This window comes from Simochromis diagramma, unplaced genomic scaffold (genome assembly GCF_900408965.1).
Source record: "Simochromis diagramma unplaced genomic scaffold, fSimDia1.1 OVJJ01000150.1, whole genome shotgun sequence".
NCBI lineage: Eukaryota > Metazoa > Chordata > Actinopteri > Cichliformes > Cichlidae > Simochromis > Simochromis diagramma.
In genome coordinates this window covers 42738-66244 of record NW_024387083.1, presented here as the reverse complement: position 1 = coordinate 66244, position 23507 = coordinate 42738, and the positions used below count along the sequence as shown (strand labels likewise).

The 23507-nt window shown below is 40.9% G+C and overlaps 2 protein-coding genes across 8 annotated transcripts; both read left to right on the top strand.

The window, feature by feature from the left end:
• Positions 1-287: 287 nt before the first annotated feature.
• On the top strand, positions 288-11039 carry cdc42ep1b (CDC42 effector protein (Rho GTPase binding) 1b). Of its 7 annotated transcripts, XM_040045954.1 has the most exons (5): positions 288-487; positions 1107-1277; positions 4885-5400; positions 6389-6943; positions 9841-11039. In XM_040045954.1, exons 4-5 carry the CDS (start codon positions 6490-6492, stop codon positions 10470-10472), a joined length of 1086 nt encoding a protein of 361 aa, XP_039901888.1. In that variant the 5' UTR covers positions 288-487; positions 1107-1277; positions 4885-5400; positions 6389-6489; the 3' UTR covers positions 10473-11039. The 7 variants fall into 7 exon arrangements, with proteins under 7 accessions (XP_039901888.1, XP_039901890.1, XP_039901886.1 ...); XM_040045956.1 differs by lacking the exon at positions 1107-1277 and having other exon boundaries at positions 288-430; XM_040045952.1 differs by lacking the exon at positions 1107-1277.
• Positions 11040-15375: 4336 nt separating this feature from the next.
• Positions 15376-22159, top strand: LOC120742574. Its single transcript, XM_040045971.1, has 5 exons — positions 15376-15551; positions 16132-16163; positions 17424-17526; positions 17608-18201; positions 20711-22159. The coding sequence occupies exons 2-5, from the start codon at positions 16137-16139 to the stop codon at positions 21106-21108; spliced, it is 1122 nt and encodes a 373-aa protein (XP_039901905.1). The 5' UTR covers positions 15376-15551; positions 16132-16136; the 3' UTR covers positions 21109-22159.
• The last annotated feature ends 1348 nt before the right edge of the window (positions 22160-23507 follow it).

Sequence of the window (23507 nt, the reverse complement as noted above, 5' to 3'; positions counted from 1 at the left end):
GTTTCTTATTAAAGCCTCCAGCCCTCCATGAGGCTCACACCTGCCTGTGACTGTGTCAGCTATTTCTGCTGTTTGAGTCGTTCTGCTTTATCACAAGCCTGATGAACAGATCTGCACGTTGTTCACACTCTTTCTTCTTTTCATTCCTCTTATGTTGAGTTAATGTTGATCCTTCTCGGTCAGGTTTTAGCTTTGCATTGCTTTACCTATAACATGCATGTATAAGGCAGGGTTTCACACTTCCGAGGTCCTCCTACCACCTCCACCCTTCTTTCTCTTTCTCTCCTCTTCCTCCCCATCCCCTTCCAGTTCACTTGCCAGCAGCAGCAGCAGCAGCACGGATCCGCTACGCTGCTGCGGTGCACTGATGTCCCAGCAGAAACTTACGGTGCACGCCGCAAACCGAGCAGGATGAAAACGAAAATAGATGGTAACCTCGAATTTTTTTAGAATCCGCCCTCTGCGTTTTTCCCTTCTTTTCTCTAAGGTAAGATTAATCGAGGGAGTTTGTTAATGGCTTTGTGCATGTGGCTTGAAATTTACCGAGAACTGCTAATGAGCCTGCGATAAGAACAGCAAAAGTTATAGCCGAGGTGCAGTTACGCGGTCTGAATAAAGTGTTCCTATGAATGCGTTTTTAGGCATGCATTCAGTATATGAGAAGAACAGCATGGAGCTGTTTCACTTTTGCGTCTTATTCAGTTGTAATAACCTGTTACACGCCTTTGTTCCAATGACAGAGTCTGTTTGTCTCTGCAAAGTAACAAAGAAACAAACAAAAAGCGCTATCCAAGCTGCACACCGTTCATATATTGCAGGTGTATCAATCCAATTGCAGCATCATTGTTCAGTTAACGTCTCTCTGTATCCCCGAGCTTGTCAGTCACTTAATTTGAAGTGACTTTTTGCGTAACCTTTTCTGTACATCCTCTTTAACAGCGTCACTTCCCACAAACTCAGAGGTGGTTTGTGTTTTTAATCAAATTAAAACAGAAGTGACTGTAAAGCCCGTAACGTGCACTGCAGCCCCGCTTGTTTAGAAGTGAGGTGGTGAGATTTTGTTTGGTTTAAGCGTTTTAAATCAATTGGTTGGTGTTCTCCTCCAGCTGAGCCACAGAACAACTGTCCCAGATTTGTGCCAGGTCTCAGATCACTGGGCTGGCAGCCTGTCAGGGAGCTGGCGTCACTGTTAGAGAGGCTGCCCTTCAACCATCTAAACAACTGGAGTCCTTTCAGAGGCTTAGGCCTGTGTTAATCGCTGACCTCTCTTTAGGATGGTGAGTGAACGAGGACAATGAACTAAACATGCTTTATGTGCTTAATAATTACTCCTTTAAACTGCCAGTTTAATATTTCATCAACTGCACCTTCTCATTGTGTTTGCTTGATGGAAGTTTGGCAGATTTCATTATAGCCTTTGTCAGGCGATGCTCTCAAATAGAATCAGACGTGTTTGCACGTAACTGTTGCCGGGCCTTGTTTCCTCAGAGTTTTGTTGACCCAAGTCCCAAACATAAAAAAAGGAATTCATGAAACTAGTGACAGATGGCGAGTGTTAAACAAGGCCACAGTGACTGATGTGTTTGCTTACCCTGCAGTTGTTTTGCAGTGCTTTCCTCACAGTATTTGTGCACTAAAAAATAAGTTAGTGAACCCGTCGGGGAGCTCTTAAGTGTTGTTATCTTCAGTGTTTCTGCACAAGTTTTGTTGACTCAAGAGAACATCAAGGTACGCGACAGAGGAAGGAAAAGAAAGGTCATATACAAGTGAGCGCTTCCATGTACGCACTGTGATATCAGTTGAATCAGCGTAAACCCAGATGTCACACCTCTCAGTCATCACTGACAGAGTCAAATCATGTATAGTGCTCTTGAACGTGTGCAGCACAGACACCCTCATGGCAGGCCGTGAAGTGCATTGCCACGTTGCAGCAGTCGATCCTTGTAAAGTGAGCGCATGCTGTATTTTTGAGCTGTGTGTAATGGTCAGGGTGCTCTGACCTCAACCACAGTTTGCTGGTGCAGTGCTCTAAGAGGACGACGGCCCTCCGGTCCAGGGGAGGAAGCAACTTCAGACCTGATCCACTCTGACTCAGCCCTGCATCTCCATATAAGTCTACATGCGACCATGTTTCGCTGCCAGCCTCTCAGATGTCTCCAGAGCCCATTCTTGCAGTTTGTGGGTCTGTGGTACCAGACGTTTAACTAACGCGGTAATTCCACTTGCAGCTGGGTGACTGACAGAGACAGGAAGCATGTTTGACAGTGTGTGTGTTTTTTTGTGACATAGGGAAAGACAGAGACAAAGGACAGTGAGATTAATTAAAGTGAAAGCCTAAAATAGAAGCCGAGGGGGACACACACTTAAAGACGGAGGTATAAATGTGCTTCTCATCAGCGTCCCCAGATCCTTTATTTGATGCCCGTAATTGATGGCGTCCGGTCTGCTCTCCCAGCTGCACGCTGTTCCCATTACACTTTTCAGACCTGCATGTTTGCCACTGTGTCTGCAATCAGCCCAGCCGCTCATGTGAAACAGGTTTGTTTACGGATGCCCGCAGGTTCAATTTAGGGATAATTAGCATGTTTAGCACATCTAAACGTCTTTCTGTGTGTTCCTAACAAGGCCAATTGTAGGACTGAAGTTTCCAAACTGAGTTTATGTGCCGGAATTACACTTAATTTTACATGGAGAGCTGAGCTGAATTACTGCTCACAAAGTCACAAGAGCGGAGGGGGAAGAAGATTATATAAAAGTCTGTTATGTACCTAGAAGAATTTGGCAGCTAGAAGAGCTGGAGAAACATAAAGCTGCACCATGAGAAGCTGTGACTGATTAACACACTTAGTAGTAATAATTCAAGGAGACTTTGTCCCTGTGTTTGCTTTTCGTTTGCGTCGATAGCGATTCATATGGTCCTTGTCAAACATCGCTAGGAACCTGAGTGAGTGCAGCACCGAGTTTGAGGCCAGTTCTACCAGTGCTTCTTATATGTACGCGAAAAGTTGTTCCATGATGCCAGTGTTTATGCAGCGTTTACTCTAGAGCAGGGGTGTGCAATTAATTTTGCCAAACGGGCCTCATGTGGAACTGGGACTGTTGTGGATGGCTGCACCAAAAATGCTTACATAGAGATAAAATTAATAATAAGCAGAATATTGAGGCAGCTATGACTGTGAATTGGGGCTATGTAAATAAAATTGAATTGAATTGAATTGAGTTCATTGATGCAGCCCTCCACAACAGTCCCAGTTTCTCATGTGGTTAACTTGGAAAAGTTAACACTCCAACCCTGCCCTAGAGTGACTGCTAGCTGCTCCACTCTGTATGTAGTGGGAGGGGCACATAGAAACACAGGTGCACATTTGTTTAGTTATCTTTGCGATCATTGACATTAAATCATTGCCAAGCTTCTTACTTCTAAATTTAACCATCAGAACAAATTGACAAAATTGTTAACTTAACCCCGACATAGTTCTAAACCCAAACCTAAAACTTAGTCCGAATTCTCAAAAAGTCCTTTTCAATGGGTGTAGAAAGTGAGGACAGGCCATAAAGTTGTGTCTTTTTTTAAATGTCATTACTCTGCTCCCCACAAAGAAAGCTGGACATGTTTGGATCAGCAGTTTTTTAGAAAGCTGCAAACCATTCTGCCTGTTCTACACAGCAACATGTTGAAGCCACAATCACACAGACACAAGCATTTACTGCAGCGACTGAATCTTCCTAACGTTCCTGTTTTCAAAACTCTGAGGTCATGAGTGCCTGCACGTGATGTGTTTATGGGACATCTGTAAATTTTAGCTCCAAAAACACAAGTTGCTCTCTGCCTGAAAGGGTGCTCCACTCGTGCATATGTAATACTAATGTGTTAGGAAATAGGGATAAAAACAAAAAGCTAGTCATATTTTTTATTTTAATTGAAGGAATTCAAAAGTTGGGGATTTAATCTAAAACTCCCAACAGCACAAAGCAGTTTCCAATCCAACTCTTTCCAAGGCTGGTGTTGTCATCTACACTGCATGTTTGCCTCTGAGGTTAATGGTTATCTGTCACTCACCTTCTTGTGCTGCACAGACCCAAATCACTAAAGCTAAGTATTATTAAGCTGAGCTGAGAGATCAGAAGTGGTCAAATCCCCAGACTTTCCCTCTTCTTGTATGAATGGATATTGGCTCTTTCTGCAAATATGTCCACTTTTTCCTCTGATTTCTTTCCCTTCTTCAGGTCAGTAAATGTTATCTGTTTCAACATCTTTGTGCTGGAACTCTATCAGTAACCAAAAATGAATAGAAAGCGATCTTAGCTCATACCTATGCCCAGCAAGCGTGGTGCCATCATCTTACTTAAGTTCTTAGATCACACTTCCAGATTGGCCTGGCAGCAGCCTCGGCTAGTAACTCCTGCAGCCTGTGCCGTTAATCCATCTCTGGCTGTGTTGTTGAAAGGTCTCGTGTTTGGAGATTACTAGTGCTCCTTTTGCCTTGGATTCATTCGTTCAGCAGGAAGGAAGACAGTCCTCTAAGTGTGTCCAGGAAAAACAGAACCTGGGGACCTTCGGATGTTTTTGGAGAGTCATTTATTCAAAGAGCTGATTATTTCCCCACCTGTCGAGTCACTGCTTCAACATTAAACTAAATCAGATTCTAAACTACAAAAGTGTGTAAAGGGTAAGGAGGTGAGTCTAAGTACACACAGAAGACCTCTGTAAGCCCCCCGTCAGGTTTTATGTGTCAAGTTTGGTCACAGACTTCCCAGCAAATAATCCCAGCAGTGCAACATTTTAGAGCTCTGATGCATTTATGTCTGCCTGAAAACTCCTTGTTTAGGGTTTGGTCTCGCGTGTAACTCTCATCTCTCTCCTTTTCTCTCCCTAATCTTTAGCTTGCCCCATGTGAACTGAATGAAAACCTACCTGGCAAACACTGAAGTCCTAAGTGGATTGAAGAAGGCTAGTGAGGGAGTCCGAGAGGGAGGGAAGACAGAAGGGATTAGCAGCTAATCCAGTGCACGGACAATCCTGAAGGAGCTTTATCGTTCTCCCAGAACGATGCAGACAAAACAGTTACTGGATTACACCGCTTTACTTTATTGCCCTTTCCAAGAGCGCATCAGCCTTCTTCATTTGGTCTGATTGCTTTCGTTGGCTCTCAAAAGGTTTTACCTCTTGGGTGCACAGGGAACAGGGAACAGAGGACAAAGAAGCCGGGCGACAAGGCCTGGGGACAGGATGTCCTGTGGACAGTGTGGTGCCACACATGGATAAATCTTTTCAACGGTAGACTGTGCATGGCAGCGGACGCTCTGTTTTTTGTTTGCTCGGACACTAAGGAAGACAAGTGGAGAACAGCGCAGTGGATAAGACACTTAAGACCCTCTCAGAACAAACACTTAATGCCAGTAAGCAATATCGGAAATGCAGCAGTGTTAAATTTCAGCTGTATTTTTTGAGTCTTTACAGAAAGTACCTGAAAGCTTGTGAACCTCAAACAAGATAAAGCTCACTGACCAATAAAAGCAAAAGACTGACAATTTCCATTCAGTGATTCAGAATGCTTGCATTTCATCACTGCTTGCCCCGTGTGCATGCAATGTTCATGAGTTGCTAAAGTGCGGTTAGAAACCACAGACGACCTGAGTAACACCTCAGGCACACACTCAAGTGTTTGTCTCAAATTTAGGCTAATTTAGGCTATCAGCAATAGTGAGAAGAGAAAGTACGTCAAGTGAAGGAATGTAGTAATATTTCTGTTATACCCTTTAATGTCTGCTGTTTTTTTCTGTGTAAAAGCCTCATAAAAGGGAAATTAAGCACACCTTCATAAGACTTCCTGGTGACACGATTCTCTTAATGTGTGCAAGCAAAATTTAAGTTCTTCAAGAGTAAACAAAGGATTAAATTAAGTGAAAGCACTATAAAAACCAGCCTGGTTTATTGTTTTCAAACAGCTGTCTGGCAGCTGAGTGTCCTTTCAGCTGTGAAGTGATTTTATTTTCTTAATTTGCTGAATAACTACTCAGTCAGCCTTATGCTCTCAGGCTGAGGTAACCAGAGGAAGCGTGGTTTGACGTTTATCTTTGTTATTTTGTCATCACCGAAATCTACAGTTGCGCAGTAGAAGTACGTTTGGTCATTTTGGACAAAAGCAGCGGTGAATGAGTGGAGACAGAGAGGGTGAAATAGACGGGGACGGCTCTACATTCATTTTGGCATCTTAGAGTGGAGATGTAAAAGGACGCCGGGGGCAGGCAGTGGATGAATAGCTGGCTGTGACTGTATTGAGAATTGATTATACACACATTCTCTGCTGACTGAACGACCACATATTTCTGTTCTCTCTCCTCGCTGTCCAGGCTTTTCAATTTTTCCTTCTTTTTTTTTTTCCAGTGGACCCCAAACTGGATTTCAGACTTGACTGACGTGTAATCAGAGTCCAGGCGTTTCCATTCAAATTTTAAAGGGAAATTACGCAACTTTTCTTTGCCACTATGAGTCTTGGAAAGCTGCCAGGGATTAAAGGCCTTGTGTCTGGCTCTCAAGGGAAACGTCGCTTCAAGAGCGACCTCTCTGTGGACATGATCAGCCCACCGCTGGGAGATTTCCGGCACACTATGCACGTCGGTCGTGGCGGGGATGTGTTTGGCGACACTTCCTTCCTCAGCAACTACGGAGGCATCAGGGAGCCAGGAAGTCCAGACTCAGCGAGCAGCTCCAAAACAACAGGATTCTTCACACGCACCTTTCGGCATGTGCGCAAGACTTCTGGTCCGCGGCCACGAGGGGGTTCTCGCGATTTGTCTTCCCCGCCGCCAGATATTTCACCTATCATCAAGAATGCGATCTCCTTGCCCCAGCTGAACATAGACTCACCCAATGGGTGCCTGCAGAGGGTGCTGTTCCCCAGCTCCATCAGCTCAACAGATGATTCCTTCTGCACATATGGTGAGATAATACAGATAATCACTTCCAGCATGGGACTGGACTTATGTAAAGCATCTTAGTGGTGAGATTATCTTCATTAAAAGTGAGCAGAGAAAATGTAGAGGCGGCGATCATACGCAAATATAACGGTTTATTAAGAAGGCAGCAGCGTGTTATCTGAAAGAGTGTCACACGAGCTACGGCGGCACAGATTAATCGACTTCGAGCACAGACTGCGTGCGCTCGTGTTGACAGTGGGACTGCACAGTTGGCTGAAAAGGTCAAAGGTCACAATATAAGCCATTAGAAGCACTATCCATTTACAAATTGCTTGTTCCTGTTACGTCAGATAAACCTGTGAGGTTGTGACAGAAGCTTATTTTGAAACTTATTTCTGAAACCTCACAAATAAACCCAGCAAGATAACCAGAATTGTTACCTCTTATAATAATGAATATACTTTAGCCTTCAGCCCCTCCTTTATCTCACACACATTCTTGATCTTTTTAGTTTTTATTATCCAACAGAGGCTACAGAGGCTAGACTACATGTGTCAAACATGCCTACGAACATTGCCTTGACGTTTGAAGGTTTTGAGCGATTAAATGCCAAAAGGCACAGTATTCATAAAATAACAGGTGGAAACAAAATCAAAAGTTAATACATCATAGAATTAAAGATCAAACAGAGCAGGGAAGCTTTAAAAGAGAGAATTTCAAAGAAAAAAGCTCCACAAAAGTTTGTGGTGGTCAGATGAGCAGGTGGTTTAAAGAGATCAACAGAGGGATCCCATGAGTATATAAAGGAGGGGAAGTGTGCAGAACATCAGAGAGAAAATAGGAATGGAGGTGCGATGCTATGGTGAGACTTTAAAGTAAGAAGCAGAATCTTAGACTGAGTGTGGTATTTTACAGGAAGTCGGTGAAGCTGTTAAAGGACCGGAATAATTAGTTCTATGAAAGATGTTTTTGTATTGACACCAGCAGATGCATATTTTTAATCCTTTGAACTCTGTAGAGAAGTTTGTGTGGTCAGCCAGAGAGGATAGAACTACAAAAAACAATACAATATGTAACCAGAGCATGTTTTAGAGTAGCAGTGCTGTTAGCTGTGTGGATAGAGAAGACCACATTTGTCCAGGCAGACGGACTGAATGTCGAAAAACTGCATCCTGTTGCTGAAATTGTAGTTATTATTTTTTACGACACATCAGCATCGTCTGTTTTTTTTGTACTTGATCTGACATTTAACATTTGACAGTCTTGATAAATGTGGAACTCGTGGTTTCTCCTCACCTCACATGGGACAAAGTTTTCTATTGTAGCATAAGAATGATTAGTATTGGCAGGAGGGGCACAAACCAAGGTGATTATATGAGTTTGACGTCATGATCTTCTAGTCTTTTAGAAGCTTTGCAATGCCACATTAACATCACAGCCAATTTGTGCTATTTTGTTGTTGAGATAGAAGTTCCTGCAAAAGGTATTTATATAGAAAATTAAATGTGATGCTCCAAAATAACCAGGCAGCGAGCCAGTATCTAAGCCATGCTGTCATATTCAAGATGAACTATGCCAAATCTTCAAATTCAGCTTGTTCTTCAAATTCAAACTGTTACTATGATACAATTTCTCATTGTCGTCTGAGCTCACTCTCCAGCAGACTTGGACTATAAATACAGAGGGTGAGGTTGCCCTTCTTTCAGCACCATTCCCACATTCCTCCAGGACAACCGGTAAACACGCCGGCATCTTCTGAATCATTTGGAATCACCAAGGCAACCCCTGTACACAATTAGGCCCATAAACACACACACTTACACATACACACAGCTGGTTTGGAAGAAAGAGAAAGACTCGCAGGGCTTTTCCTGTCATCTCTGTGTGCGTGTGCCTCAGTGAACGCCATAAACACACCATTCATTATATCTGCTGAGCGTTCAGAGCTTATCAGGCAGCGGTCTGCAGTGTGGAGACTGGAAATCCCCTTTTGCTCTCCAGATTTATTACCCACCTCATAAGGAATGCACACAAAGTTGATGATGTAAGCCATCAGAGAGAGAGTCAGTGAGCTAAGGCACGAGCTTTTTCTTATCAGTCTTGAATTCGCCCTCTGTTGTCATTTGCAAATATAGTTTTTTCACTGATGCTCTGCAGTCTGGATTTTTTTCTTAAATATTATTTCTCAAATTTTTACACATATAATTTAAAACTAAATCAATCAAACATCACCAGCACTTCACTAACGTTGCTGGACTTCCATTATAAAACATTTAACACCCTTCACTGCTCTTGCATTTCTGCTGACTGACAGTTAACAGTAAGTGATGGTGACACTAATTCACAGTGTTTACGGCAGCGTGAGTTATCGTTGGTTAGGCACCGTGGAGCCTGACACTACCAGTGGGTTGTTACATGCTGCCCCCTTCTGGTCAGGGAGCTAAACTGCAGAACATAACCTCCAGCTCACACAAGAATTAAAGCTTATTATTATTTTTTTTTAACATACATGTATTATTCTTTTTCTGATCGTGATATTCAGATTTTCAAACTGCAAAGATAATTGTTTTTGAAGTAACTCAAAAAGTGTAAAAAACAGCGAGGATCTGTCCTCACCTCACATGTGCATACATGGAAAGCTGGAGGCAGGACCAGCAGCAGAAGACCAACAGACTGATCAGAGTAGAGAGCAGATATGACACTGATCAGCATATGGCACTGCAGGGAGGAGCTGGAGGGGAGATGTGTTATAAAGCAGCTTGTAGTAATTGTAGGTAGATATAAGCAACTTAAGCAACATGTGGTCATTTCATGATCAGCTGAGGTTCAGCCTATGTTTGTTCTTCTTCGCAGATCAAAAAAAGGATTCGTTTGATTTGGTAATATAATTAATTCACATCTTTTTGTCTTTGTTTGCAGGTCTGCAGTCTGGGTTTGTCACTCTGCCGCGCCTCTCCCGCATCGACAGACAATTCCATGATGGAAACGCGCAGAAAGGCTCGGCACCAGACAGTGGCAGGCTAACACGTACGCGCTCGGACTCCCTCACTTCCTTCACTGTGGACCTCGGCCCTTCTCTCATGGCTGAGGTCTTGGGCTTGATTGACGACCCCAACCGCCTTCGGATATCCAATCACAGCCAAGAGGCAGGGGAGGAAGAGCAGGGTGAGGAGGGAGACGACAACAGCTCGCTAACAGAGACGCCCGTGCAGACCCCTCTAGTCACCTCACCCGACCTTTCCGTGTGCAGCGGGTCAATCGGGCAGGACACGAACAACAGGCGGTGCTCTGGTACGTCTGATTTGACAGAGGAGGAGGACAGGAAGTCTGTAAGGACACCGGATGCGTCCGCGCGGTCTCCTCATAGATCGGAGCCTGTCATGGAGGCAGAAAGGTTCCAGAAGGCTGCTGACGTGCTGTCCCGCCACTACGGTGGAGGATCCTTCACGAAGGGAGTGAGGAGGAGCAGTAGCGGTACAAACCAATCTATTTCCCAAAGCCGCGAAGCGTCTCACGAATTAAGTGAAGAAGAGGAGGAGATAAAAGTATAGATGTCAAAACTCTTAAACTGTCCAGCGACCTGGGTTCATGAGGGAGGAACGTGTGACTTTCTGTTCCTCAACAGAAACATCCTTCATCCTTTACACATGCATATACACGGAAATAACTGACCAGTACTCAGTCATGATGCCAGACCCCCCCCCCCCCCCCTCTTCCTGGACAACACTGCTGTTGTGATATTAAACTGTCTATTTATTTGTTGCTTTTCAGTATACAGACAACTAACACTATGTAGTCATGATGTTCTGAAGCAAATTAAAAGAACAATAAAGAGTTCGCAGGGCTGAGGTGTCAAAGGGAAGCTGGGATTTAAAGGAACAAAGTAGCTGCATTATGTTTCAATATTAACACATTACAGTCCCTGTAAATAAATTTAACAGAAGGGATTGTTTTGTTTTTATTTTGTTTTTTTACAGGTTCAATTCTAATACTAATCCAAAGTCTATATGATGACCTCCTGTAACAACTATAATACTCAGTAAACATGTATCAGTGTTAGACTCGATGTTGAATAAAGTGTGGGCTGGTGTAATAAAAGACTGATTTAAAACGTGAAATATCTGCTTACATTATCCATTAATGATGTAATCCCACTCCCACTATTAGTCTGTCCTCTGGATTTTTTTATCTTAATGTTTTATTGCAAACATAAAACGTGGCTGATCCTGATACAATGCAGCTCAGTCTACTGTGATCCTGCCTCATAGACTCTGATTGGCTCTGTGAACAGTCATGAGTCAGACTGTAAATCACTCTGACTCATGACCTACTTTGAGAGGGGATGGTCCGCACCACTATAGTGGCCGGAGTCAGCTTATTTACAAGTCCTGTTTAAATGTGATAAAGTGCTGCACAACGTCAGACATCGGTGATAATAAATAAGAAACTCTGAGAAGTGTTTCAGCTGTGCGCCCTGCCTCATATACACTAAAGGTGACAACACTTCTACAAAAGAAGTGTGACTGAATTAGAGGGAGACAGGTGGAAACAGAACATGCAAGGAGCAGAGATAGTTAAGGCAGAGGAGTTTAAATACAACCATCCAAAGAAATGGTCAGTGCACAAGAGAGGTGAAGAAGAGAGAGCAGGCAGGGTGGAGCAGGTGGAGACCCGTGTTAGGGATGATGTGTGACAGAATGATAGCAGAAAGAGTGAAAGCAAAGGTTTATAAGATGAGAGTAAGATCTGCTGTGATGCTTGGTTTGGACACAGTGGCACTAACAAAAAGACAGGAGGCAAAACTAAAGACATGAAGAAGAAGAAAAACAAGAAAAGAAACACCTGTGCATCCTTGATAATAACTCCTCCACAAACCTCCTCTTTTATCTATCTTCCAGATTAATTTTAGGAACTGATACATCCTTCAAGGTTGTGTACTAAGCCTGACTTCTGGTCTGGTTTTTATTTGGAAGAAGTAATGTTGAGGCTGCTGCAGCCTCTCTTGGTAAACCGTAATGGAGCTGCATGTCCTGCAACTTCATTGTATGTATTAATTTAACCATCATAATCTCTTAATCTCTCAATTTTCATTTATTTGAAAACAGTTTATGATTTTTTTTCACTTAAGTAAATGTTTAATAGTGAATGTAGTAGACCGATTTTTTGAGTTCAGTCATGTCTTCGACAACTCTGCGTTCACCACGCTTGTTGCAAAGACGTGCAAAAGCACACCTGAAAATGTGTGTGCAAAACTGCAGCTGCGCAGGTCATGTGGTGATAGAATAAGTACACTGGTATGTGTAAGTACATTTTCTTTGTCAGCAAGCGAGCTAAAATGTATTTAGCTGCCAAATGGAGATTATCAGTGTGATTAAATGAGTTTGTTAGGCCAGGTAGAAGCCTGCTGGACACTCCTAGGTGAGGTGTTTCAGATGTGTCCCATCAGGAGGAGCCGCCGAGTCAGAACTGTTACATCTTTTGGCTGGCTTGCGAAATGCTTTGGGAGCATCAGGAGCATGAGTAAGACCAAATTTTCACTCTGTGCTACCTCAACACTCAGCATAACTGCTGTTACACTCGATCTGATGTGCTCGCTTTGCCTACAAATATAACAATGACAACCCTCAGATCAATGTATTTTCTAAAACTACCTTACATAAAAACCAGTAAATAGCCGAGCCTTAGTTTAGTCCAGATTAAACATATTATGAAGAACAAAATGGGACATCATTGAGAGCCGCATTTCTTCATGGGAGACTTCATTTACTCACTCATACACACATGAATCTTTTTCAGGAGGGTTCCAACCATTAAAGACAAACTGGAGCTACAATCCGTGTTGTGTACCAACTTGAAACCATTTGTGGTTGATTTTATAGATCTCACTAAAAATAGGCTGTAAGCCATTCATATGCAATAGTATGCCGTTTGCAGTGGAGAATCAGATGATATAACCAAACACGATGTCAGGTATAGAAGCTATTGATGCATTTGATGCCCAGAGTGGACACCAAACATACATACATATAGAATTTATTTAATCCCACACTGGGAAATTCACTTGTTACAGCAGCACAACTGACAGCTAGAAAAGTGAATTGGAGATATATTATATCAGCGCATTAAAAAAAGCCAAAATCCTATAATATTTACAGATGGTTACTATATACAGTAAAATACAACATTTTTTTAATAGTGATAATTATATACATGAATTTTTAAATAGTATTATCACCTCAAACAAAGAGATGCATACTGGGTTTAGGCTCTTTAGGTCACCAGTTACCCTGGACGTCTATGGCTCATGTGTCTTGTGATAATTACTTTGGTCCTAAAATAGAGTCACTTTGTTGGTATAAATTAAATTAAATCAAATTTTTAATGCTAGGAGGTCAGTTTCTTTATCATAATTATGCAAATTCTCCTGACAATTGATCAACAACCACTGATCAAGGCCCACTGATCAAAGACCACTGACCTCCACTGACCTCCCAGCCCATTGTTCCTTCTGTGGGCTGGTTTCAGTCATTGGGGAAACCTGCAGTCAGCTGAGACTGAAGGAGTCACTTGGATGAGTGATGAAACGTTTCTCCCACTGAAAACGCTACGTCCAGACTAGCACTGAAGTGTTTGTCACACCTTCTGCAAATACCACCTTTTCCACAGAATGCTTCAATGAGTCTGGTAATGCTTGAAGCATGACGTCTGGTTGGTACATTCAGGCTTAATCTGGTTCATTTGCAGATGTTTCTTAGTATTACTGTTTCATCTGAAAGCTGGCAGAGCCTGTTATCACGCCCCTTTGCCCACATAGTGTTTTTCCAAATTTTCAACAATAAATGACCTTTGGACTGCTCTTATGTCTATTTGCCCCCGATAGTAAAGACTTAAAAAACAGGTTTAAACCCAGGTCTATAAGGTCTGTGTGATTTTTTTAAATCATTGCTTGTTTGATTTTTTCCACTTCTCTTCAAATGACCTCAATTCAGTTTAATTCAGTTTCATTTATACAGTACCAACTCAGAACAACAGTCGCCTCAAGGTGCTTTAAATTTATATTGTAAGGTAGACCCTACTATAATACATGGAGACGAAAACCCAACAATCACATGACCCCCTATGCACAAGCACTTTGGTGACAGTGGGAAGGAAAAACTCCCTTTTAACAGGAAGAAACCTGCGGCAGAACCAGGCTCAGGGAGGGGCGATCTGCCGTGACCAGTTGGGGTGAGAGAAGGAAGACAGGATAAAAGACATGCTGTGGAACAGAGCCAGAGATGAGAGAGGTGACTGAAGAAGACATACTCAGTGCATCATGGGAGTCCCCCAGCAGCCTACACCTATTGCAGCATAACTAAAGGAGGATTCAGGGTCACGAGGTCCAGCCCTAACTATACGCTTTAGCAAAAAGGAAAGTTTTAAACCTAATCTTAAAGGTAGAGATAGTGTCTGTCTCCCAAATCCAAACTGGAAGCTGGTTCCATAGAAGAGGGGCCTGAAAACTGAAGGCTCTGCCTCCCATTCTACTTTTAAATACTCTAGGAACAACAAGTAGGCCTGCAGTGCGAGAGTAAAGTGCTCTAATGGGGATATATGATACTATAAGGTCATGTGAGAAGCAGGATTTTAAATTCAGTTCTGGATTTAAGAGGGAGCTGATGAGGGGAAGCCGTATAGGAGAAACATGCTCTCTCTTTCTAGTCCCTGTCAGTACTCGTGGTGCAGCATTTTGGATGCATACATACAACTGTTTTTAACTGTGGATCATATCAAAATACTTTATTAATCCTGAGGGAAATTAGGGTTAATTAGGGATATTTCAGGTGATTTGAGATAGTGGACAGAAACAGCAGGCATGGTTGGCAAGTTTTAGCATGTCAGACAGAAATACTCTTCTAAGTATTTTTATGTACTAATGATTTTATCTGTCTCTTATTTATGAGTCATCTGCATGCAGGAGAGTTTTCTTTAGCTTCCTCTGTTGTGCATTGTGGTCTATTGGAAGTATTCCCTCATATCTTGTCAGATTCCTATTTATTCCAATAAGTAGAGCAGCCACCTGTGAGAAAAGATAAAATCTCTCTGTGTGTGTGTGGGTGTGTGTGTGTGTGTGTGTATTTGCCTTCAATAACAAGTTGAAAAGGTAAAACCAAGCGAGCATAAATGCAGGATTTAACGCTCTATGTCACCTCCATGTTTCCAGTAAATATTGTATCTCTTACTAGAATTCCTGCTTGTAGAATAGTACCTGCTTCACTTGGGCTGCACTCAGCCTACAGTTTTTTTGTTTCCAGATAAATCTTGCAATCAAGTCCCTGTCGCATTAGTTCACACCATAAAACCAAAACCCAATTGGTGGCATTTTGAAATCAAGTCTAACTAGCCTTACAGGTCTCAGTATCAAACAGCAACAAACGCGGGGTTTTCTGTAAGTTGCAAGTCTTGACTTGAATTTTGTTTCTCTCTCTTTACCTGTTTTCATCGCTGAATGGCCAGTTTTATGTACAATTAGTTTTCCTGGATCACTGCACACAGTTCCGTCAAAAGGAGGTAGGAGGGATTTGTTAAGGTAGGGAGTTAAATAGTACCTCAGATCTCAGATAAAGCAGACCCGAGGAAAGGAACACAAGGTGAGTCCATGCTACAGAGCTCACAGAATACGCTTTCAAATATATGATTCAAACTGAATCTTTTCATTTTATCATTTTGAATAATGTGAAGCTGCCTTTAGGTCTAAACGATACTAAAAAGCTGCCTGAAGTCACATCAGTAAAAAGGAGCACTGTGAGGATGTTGTTTGGGCAAATTTACTCAGCGGGGTAAATCAGAAAAATGCTGATGTGAGAGAAAAGCGCAGAGTATTTTCTACTAATAATGCGCTAATTTGTTAACAAAGATGCAGTCAGTTCGTTTCAGTAAAGAACTACAATCTATGAAGAAATCAACAGCAAATCAGCGGATCAAACACGGTGGTGGAGCAAAAGAAACAGTAAAGGGTTCTCTCTGAAACACGGCAGTCAGATAAATGAGAGGCTGATGAAGCGGAATTGAAATGATTTTGAAATAGAGTTTATATTTACACACCGGTGCATATTTACACACTGGATCTTATAATAGTGAAGTGCATTTGTCATGCGTTTCATTTTTAAATAGCTTTTGTTCCTATTACTGCAAGATATCTGTGTTTCTTTCTCTTGTATGACTCTGCAGCTCAGATGGAGGAGACGGCAGCTGACAACAAGGTAAAGGAATTTCACCGATGTCCTTATCTCACAGTTACATCGTCGTGGTAATAGGATTTTCTGTCACTTTGAGTTTTGGATTCTTTTATTATCATTATTACATTTTTAGTTTAACTTTTATTTTATTTTGCTTCAGTTCTTTCTTTCTTTTTTGACTTGTTCCCCTAACTGTTCCGTGTTTGCACCTTTGTCCTCCTGCGGTCCTGTTTATTTGGGATCTTGTTTAGTGTTAGTCTTTGTGTGTCAGTGCACTTGCCTCTTGTTTATTTCTACTTCCACAAGTTACTTTGGTGGCTCACGCTCGTTTGTTTGTCCTTTGTGATTGTTCTGCATGCTTTCAACAGTGTGAAATTACTTTCACAGCTTCGTTCCGCTCCTGTCTCTCATTCCCCATCAGCCCTCATTGTCACGAACACCGTGTACGGTCCCTCGTGTGCTCTCCAGAAGGAGGTCCTTGTCATTCATCGCTGGTTTTTGTGTTTGTTTTTGTTAATGTTGGGTTTTTTACTGGTTTTTAAAGGCTCACTTACTGTTGGAGCAGTTCAGCCTGCGTCCCACATTTGGATGCTCACGTCGACATTCCACACACCTGTTGTGACCTGCATTTGGTTTATGGTGTCAGATTTGTCACAAACAAAAATGTCACTAAACAGAGTCATGAATACAGGATTCTAAACAAGACTATGTAGTGTTTTCTATGTAAAGATTTAGTAGAAAATGGCATCCTGTGTAAATAACAAAGTCACACCAACCTGGTATGTGTTGTAGTTCAGGTTTCTCTGTTCAGTGTTTGGATAACCAGTTTTGGCCTTTTTTACACAAAGAAAGAAACATAATCTTTACAGGATGCAGAGTAAATGTGAGTTTACATCTAATGTTTCACTCTGAACACTGAAATACTGGTGGAAGTAATGCTCAGGATTTAGAAAGTGATTAAGTGTAATGATGTGGGCGTTTGTTGTCTTTGTCTGAAGTCCAAACCTGTTGGGCTGTCTGTAAATAAAACACACCTAACTGTTTTAGTCTGAAATCCTACTGTGATATGAGTGGTTCTAGATTTTTATCGTCTCATATTTAAGTAATTTTTTTTTTCATTCAAATGAGCATTTATTAAATATACTTGAACCTCTCTTTTTCATTTGAGATTAAAATGTTTTGATTGAATGTTTTGCCCTATAATAGAAGAACAGAATAGCTCTTTATTGTCATTGTACATGCACAATGAAATTATGGAAAAACACACTGTAACTCTTTTCTTAGTGCCTTCCAGCGAATGATGCTCATGAAGCTCAACAACCAGAAGAGAATGAGGAAAAGGGCAAGACTAAAACTACGTCTGAATCAGTTGTAGATAAAGACAAAGGTAATATTTTTAATCAGAAGCTTGGATTTTATAGCTTATATTTGCATTTCAAACTTACTGATTTTGTTTGGTTTGTTTCAGAACTGCCTGAGCTCACAATTGTGTTACTTGGTGACACAAATTCCATGGAGATTGGGCCAAACAACATTTTACTTGACCATGAAGAGAAATCCAATGTGGATCAGTTTTCATCCAAGTTGTATGATATGTGTGGTCGGCAAATCTCTGTCATTAATATGATCGGTCTCCAAAATGTTGCTAAAATCCCATCAAATCAGGCATTTCATGTCTTTCTCTTACTGGTACCATATGGTCTGCATTGCAGCCATTACAGCTCAGGGGTTCAGTGGCTTGAAAAAGCTTTTGGGAAAGGATCTCTTCCTTATGTAATGACAGTTGTGACTCGTGAGCCAGGTGAAAAATGTGAAAGTGCACTGGCAGACCTGAAAGCTAACAGTGGTTTTAATGAAAAAAGATTCCACACATGTACAAGAAATATGACAGATGAAAAAGAGATAATAGCTCTGTTAGAAAAAATAGATGCCATGGTCTCTGAAAACAATCCCCACTGCTACAGAAGACTGATGTGTGATGAAGACAAAGAGGAGGATCATCTGGAGCCAAACAAAAAAGAGGATGAGATCAGATCTTCAGGTTTTCAGCAAAAACAAAAAGGTGAGATGTTATGATGGAGAGAACTTAATTCCCATAAATACAGGTTTTTATGTTGAATGTTGTTGTTTTTATTTTACTTTTAATGCTTTTTATTGTTTTTTCCCCTGATTTTTGCTCTTGGCTTTCCAAAAATATTTTTATTAACATCCAATTCCCAATTACTGTAGAAATTAGCAATAGATGTAGAAGTTTTATGTTATTAACTCCATAACTGGTTTGCTTGAATGTTTACAGTGACCATTTCATTTTAACAGGATTTACCTCATGTCAGCAAAATGCCCCCAACTATATATCAGATCCCCTCATTGTAGGGGTCAGTTTCTTTTTCCTTAGTTTAACATTTGAGGCACTGGTTTATAGTTATTACTTTGAATACATAAACCAAACAATCCTCACCAGTTACTACCAGAACATATAGCTTTTAAATAGAAACAAAAACAGGAATAACATGTCTTCACATAGAAATAAAAAAATATAGCTTCCCAATCCCACTAACACTTTCTTCCCTGAGAAGCTCATAAGAGTTACTCAGTCCAGGATCAGGATAATTCATTTAACTGTTCAATGACGCAGCTGTTACAGTAGTCCATGAACATGGGTTTTCTGGGTTTCAGGAATATCTATTACGCTGTAATTAAATATTTTAGTGGAGAAAGTACCTTGTGGCCTTTTGTATTTGTGGCTATTGGTAGCTGTCAAAGCTGAGCATTAGTAATTATGGCTACTGGATCCTGTCAGGGGAATGCCAGTGGCGGCTGGCTAAGGAGGTCGTGCCCCACCCTCACCCAGCTGCTTCCAGGTTGACCATCTCAGGGGAAGACCCCCCATTTTCAATGTTTGTATGGGTGTCAAGCACACACAGTGCTGCTGCCAGACCTAGACTCCTGCGAGCACTGCTGCATAATGCAGATTGTTGGCAGGTGTTGGCAGCCTGAAAAGCCATTGCTTGTGTTTCTGACACGACAGCGAAGCCTAGTGGTAAATCCAGTTCAGCTGCTGTTTGCAGGGTGGACATAGTCGAGGACACGGAGGCTCATTTTCCTCCTAGACTCTGAAGAAGGGCACAGAGAAGATGAGGAGGAGGATATTAACAAAGATATCCTTGGAGATGAAAATTAGGTGGATGAGGAAGATTCCATTCTTTTTTCCCTACAACTATAGGCAGATCACACTACTCAGCCTTCCCAGTCCTCTCTGGGCTGTTTGAGTATGTATGGGAGTTTTTCCAACCACTTTACATGTGCTTTGTAGACTTGCAGAAAATAAGTCACCATGTCGAAGGATTCTGTGGTGGGTACTTTCGGAGTATTGGGTACCTGGCCCATTCTTATGAGCCTTTCGGTCCCTGCACAATCTCAGTGAGACCCTAGTTTGCATTACCAACAGTAAGTCATTTTTATGAGCCCATGGTTCTTAGCTGGAAAAGGGTTAGTGCCCAGGGATGAGTTGCAGCCCCAAGTGGAAGTGTTTAAGTTTCTTGGAGTGTTGTTCACAAATGAGGGGAACAAGAGAACTCTGTGCATCCCAAAAAGTTGATTCTGTTCATCTGGGCGTAGGGTTTTCAGTGGGAGAAATGTTTCGTCACTCAACAAAGTGACTTCTTCAGTCTCAGCTGACTGCAGGTTTCCCCAATCTTATAAATAGTATATTGGGGAAGATTGGAGAAACCTGCACCCAGGACCCAGGAGAGAGAGGTCTGGGCTTCACTGCATCTTGGCCTTGGACTGGACTGGTTAGATCTAACTGAATGCAGACAACCCTACAAATAGAAACTGAAGATGGCTGCATTAAAGGCCTGGCAGAGCATCTCAAGAGAGGAAACAGCATTTGGTCCATGTTTTTTAGAGTTCAGTCAGTCATTGACTGCAATGGATTCTCATCCAAATGATCAAACAATCCTGATCTAAAATGATGTCATTCTGTCCAATTAATTTTGAGTCTTTGAAAACGGAGGCTTATGAATAAAAATGGCTGTAATTCCTAAACAATTAACACAACCTTTTTTTGTAAAATCCCTTTAATTAAAGCTAAAAGTCTTTTCTTCCATCACATCTTGATTGTTTGATTTAAAATCCACTGTGGAGGAGTATAGGGGCAAAACTACAAAAATAGTATCTTCATTTAACTAATTATGGAACCACCATTCCTAATTATTTAGAGAACTTAATTAGCTCCTGATATGGTCGACATGGGTCACTTCTCTCAGTTAGGAACTTTCTGAAGTGAAACTGTTTGTGTTTGTCTGAATCTGCAAGGAGGGAGGTCTAAGATTTTTTTTTACACTAATTTTACTAGTTGGCTACACAATGCTTCCCCCAGCAAATTTACCTCATTATGCATTTCAAAAAAGTTCATGAAATACTTTTGCAGCAGTTTGACTGTTTATTTACTCATTGTACAGATTATATCGGATATGTTCTTTAATTTTTCTTATATATAATTGTGCTGCTACTGTAGTGTATTATACCATTATTGAAATGTATTTTGTGTTGTTTATTATTACTTTTAGAACTAGCCTCTGCTCTTCGACAGTCGGCATCTGCTGTTGGACGATCAGCATCTGCTGTTGGACAGTCAGCCTCTGCTTGTTGGACAATTGGCCGCTGTTTTTGGACGGTTGGCCGATGCAGTTGGGCATTTGGTCGCTGTGGTTGGAAGGTTGGCCGCTGTTTTTGGACAGTCAGCCGTTGTGGTCGTGCGATGAACTGCTGCCTTTGGTTGGCCAATCGCTGCTGCTGGGTGGTCAGCCACTGTGGCTGGGCATTCAGCCGCTGCTTTTGGAATTTCAGGCACTGGTTTTGGGCAGTCAGCCGCTGCTACTGGAAGGTCATCCGCGGATGCTGGAAGTTCATTCGCTGGTGTTGGATGGTCAGGCGGCATTGTTGGGACTGTATGCCACTGCTCTAATATCTTGTTTATATTTTAAAGACCAAATTTCCAAATGCAGAATTTGCTTTAAACAGACTAAATTGTTCCCGTTTTGATCTAGATTTTGTATTATATATGATGCGATATTGTGTCCACCCAGTAGTAATCTATCCCAGTTGAATTTTTGTGCATTTTCATTGTGTTTTTATGTTCATTTATCATAATGTCTGCTTCCTTGTTGCCCAGGTCACTCGGGAAACTAACTTTTTAAATCTCAGGGAATTTGTTTATCAAAAGAAATCATTGAAATTACCCAATGGGCAGAAATTACAACTGCGATAATGATGACTAGCTCCCCTATTTATCTGGAAAGTTTTTTTCCTAATATCATCACTTTAATTATGTAAATTTCCCCCTGAGACATTATGTCCTCTGTAGTTGACACAGATAAACAGAGAGGTGCGTTTTTTTCCCTCAGTTCTTAAGAGGTTAATAATGTTAAATCATATACAAACACCAAAAGATTTTGGTTTAATCGAATATATAAAACAATATATTTGTAGATTTGGAAAAAAATGTGCGTCATTGAGTGTTGTAGTTCCCTAACTCCTTTACTTTGCAGTCTCTAAACAAAGGCTGTGTGAGACTACATTTTAATAGCGCCATATGTGATTTCAGTCAGTAGAGGGCACTGTTTACTGTTAACTTATTTGTAGTGGCTCAGCATACAGACAACTAATATTATACAATCATGAGTTAATTTACAACAGCAAGATGCACTCCAACAACACAAACCTTCACCAAGGCAACTCACTGTCGGGGCAGTACTTACTATTAAGGGAATAGTGCTGTATTTTGTATATTTTCATTGTGTTTTCTTTGATATTTTGAAACCTTTTTCATGTGAATATAGTACATGCATGACATTTATTTCATTCTTTAATAAAATTCATTTAAATGTTTAATAATAAATATTAAAAGTATGCATGAGAATTCTACATGTATTCAAACTGTTATGTATCTAAACACTTATAATCTGTTACTGTTGTGTACATAAAAGTCATAATAAAATAAATGTTACCAAAACAAACAAAAGTTGCACAATTTTAAGCCTATTTTTAAAAGATAAAAGAAATTTTATGAATGTTTCACCTTATTTAATCCTACAGAAGAGGTCAGAGATTCAAAGTAACAATATAATTAGAATCATTCCCTAAATGTCTGTATGTTGTCAATACAAATGTCAGTGAGAAACAGATTTAACTAGTTATAGCAGTTTTTATCACTTTGACAAGTCTATTGACTTTGAAGGAGAGGTCAGAGGTCAAATGTGACATGATATCTGAAATCTGCATATGGCCAGGGACTTGCAGGGGGTGTGAGCACCTGCCCATTTCCTGATGAGTGCCCCAAGTGCCCTTTTCATGAGGCATTTTTTTAAACTTTATTTTATTCTTTTTTTTTTTTATGTCTGTGTTTATGTATGGAGTCCTGCCTGTGCCCCTCAACAATAACATTTAGCTAATATTCACAATTTTGCTAAATAAAATGATCTGGCTTGCATTAGTCACATGAAAACCATGAACCAAAGCTCACCTTTGGCAGCAGAGCGCGCTGGTGGAACAAGCTTGCAAAGCACACGCTCATTTTTTGCTGCCTGGGCGATGCGGAGCTGTAGGGGAAGCACCGTAATTAATTGGGAGACGCAGACTGATGCAACAAAAACCAATAAGTAGGGTGTACAGCGTACACTATAGTCTATAACAACAGGAATATTAGGTTATTGTGTGCACGATGAAAGCTGTCTCGTGGCAACTGACGAATTGAAACAAATGAGCGTGCTGTGTGTGCAAAAGCGCAACAAAACATTACCTGTCCTTTTATTAAATGCTCAATTAGTGGTGGTCATTAGCTGCTAACTAACTAAGGGTTACAGGGGTCTTAGTCTGTCAACCGTTTTAGGGAACATATTTAGTTTTAAAGTAAGTTACAGGGCGTTCCCCTGCCTTTCTGGTATGCATATCCACATAATTATGGATTATTATAATTACGATATAAAAAACACAAACTGTAATTTAAAGAAAATACATTAAGAAACAGATTATATTACATTTATATTTCAAATATGACAAAAATGCAGATTTTTCAGCAGCAAAATTATTGTATCTCTACAGTTTAAATGTTTAATAGGCTTTCTGCCTGCACAGCTAGTCAAACAGATTGAATCATCATAAATGCATTATTTTATATTTATTATTTATTTTTTAAATTCTTATCACTTAGCACTAAGAATGAATAATAAGGGAAGGATTCTGGATCAGCACCATGATACAAACTTGTGGCCATAGTATGTACAGTATTCTGGAGAAGGTATGAAATGTAACTGTATATGCATGTGTGTATGTGCGTGTGTGTTTTATGTGCATAGATTTTTTTTG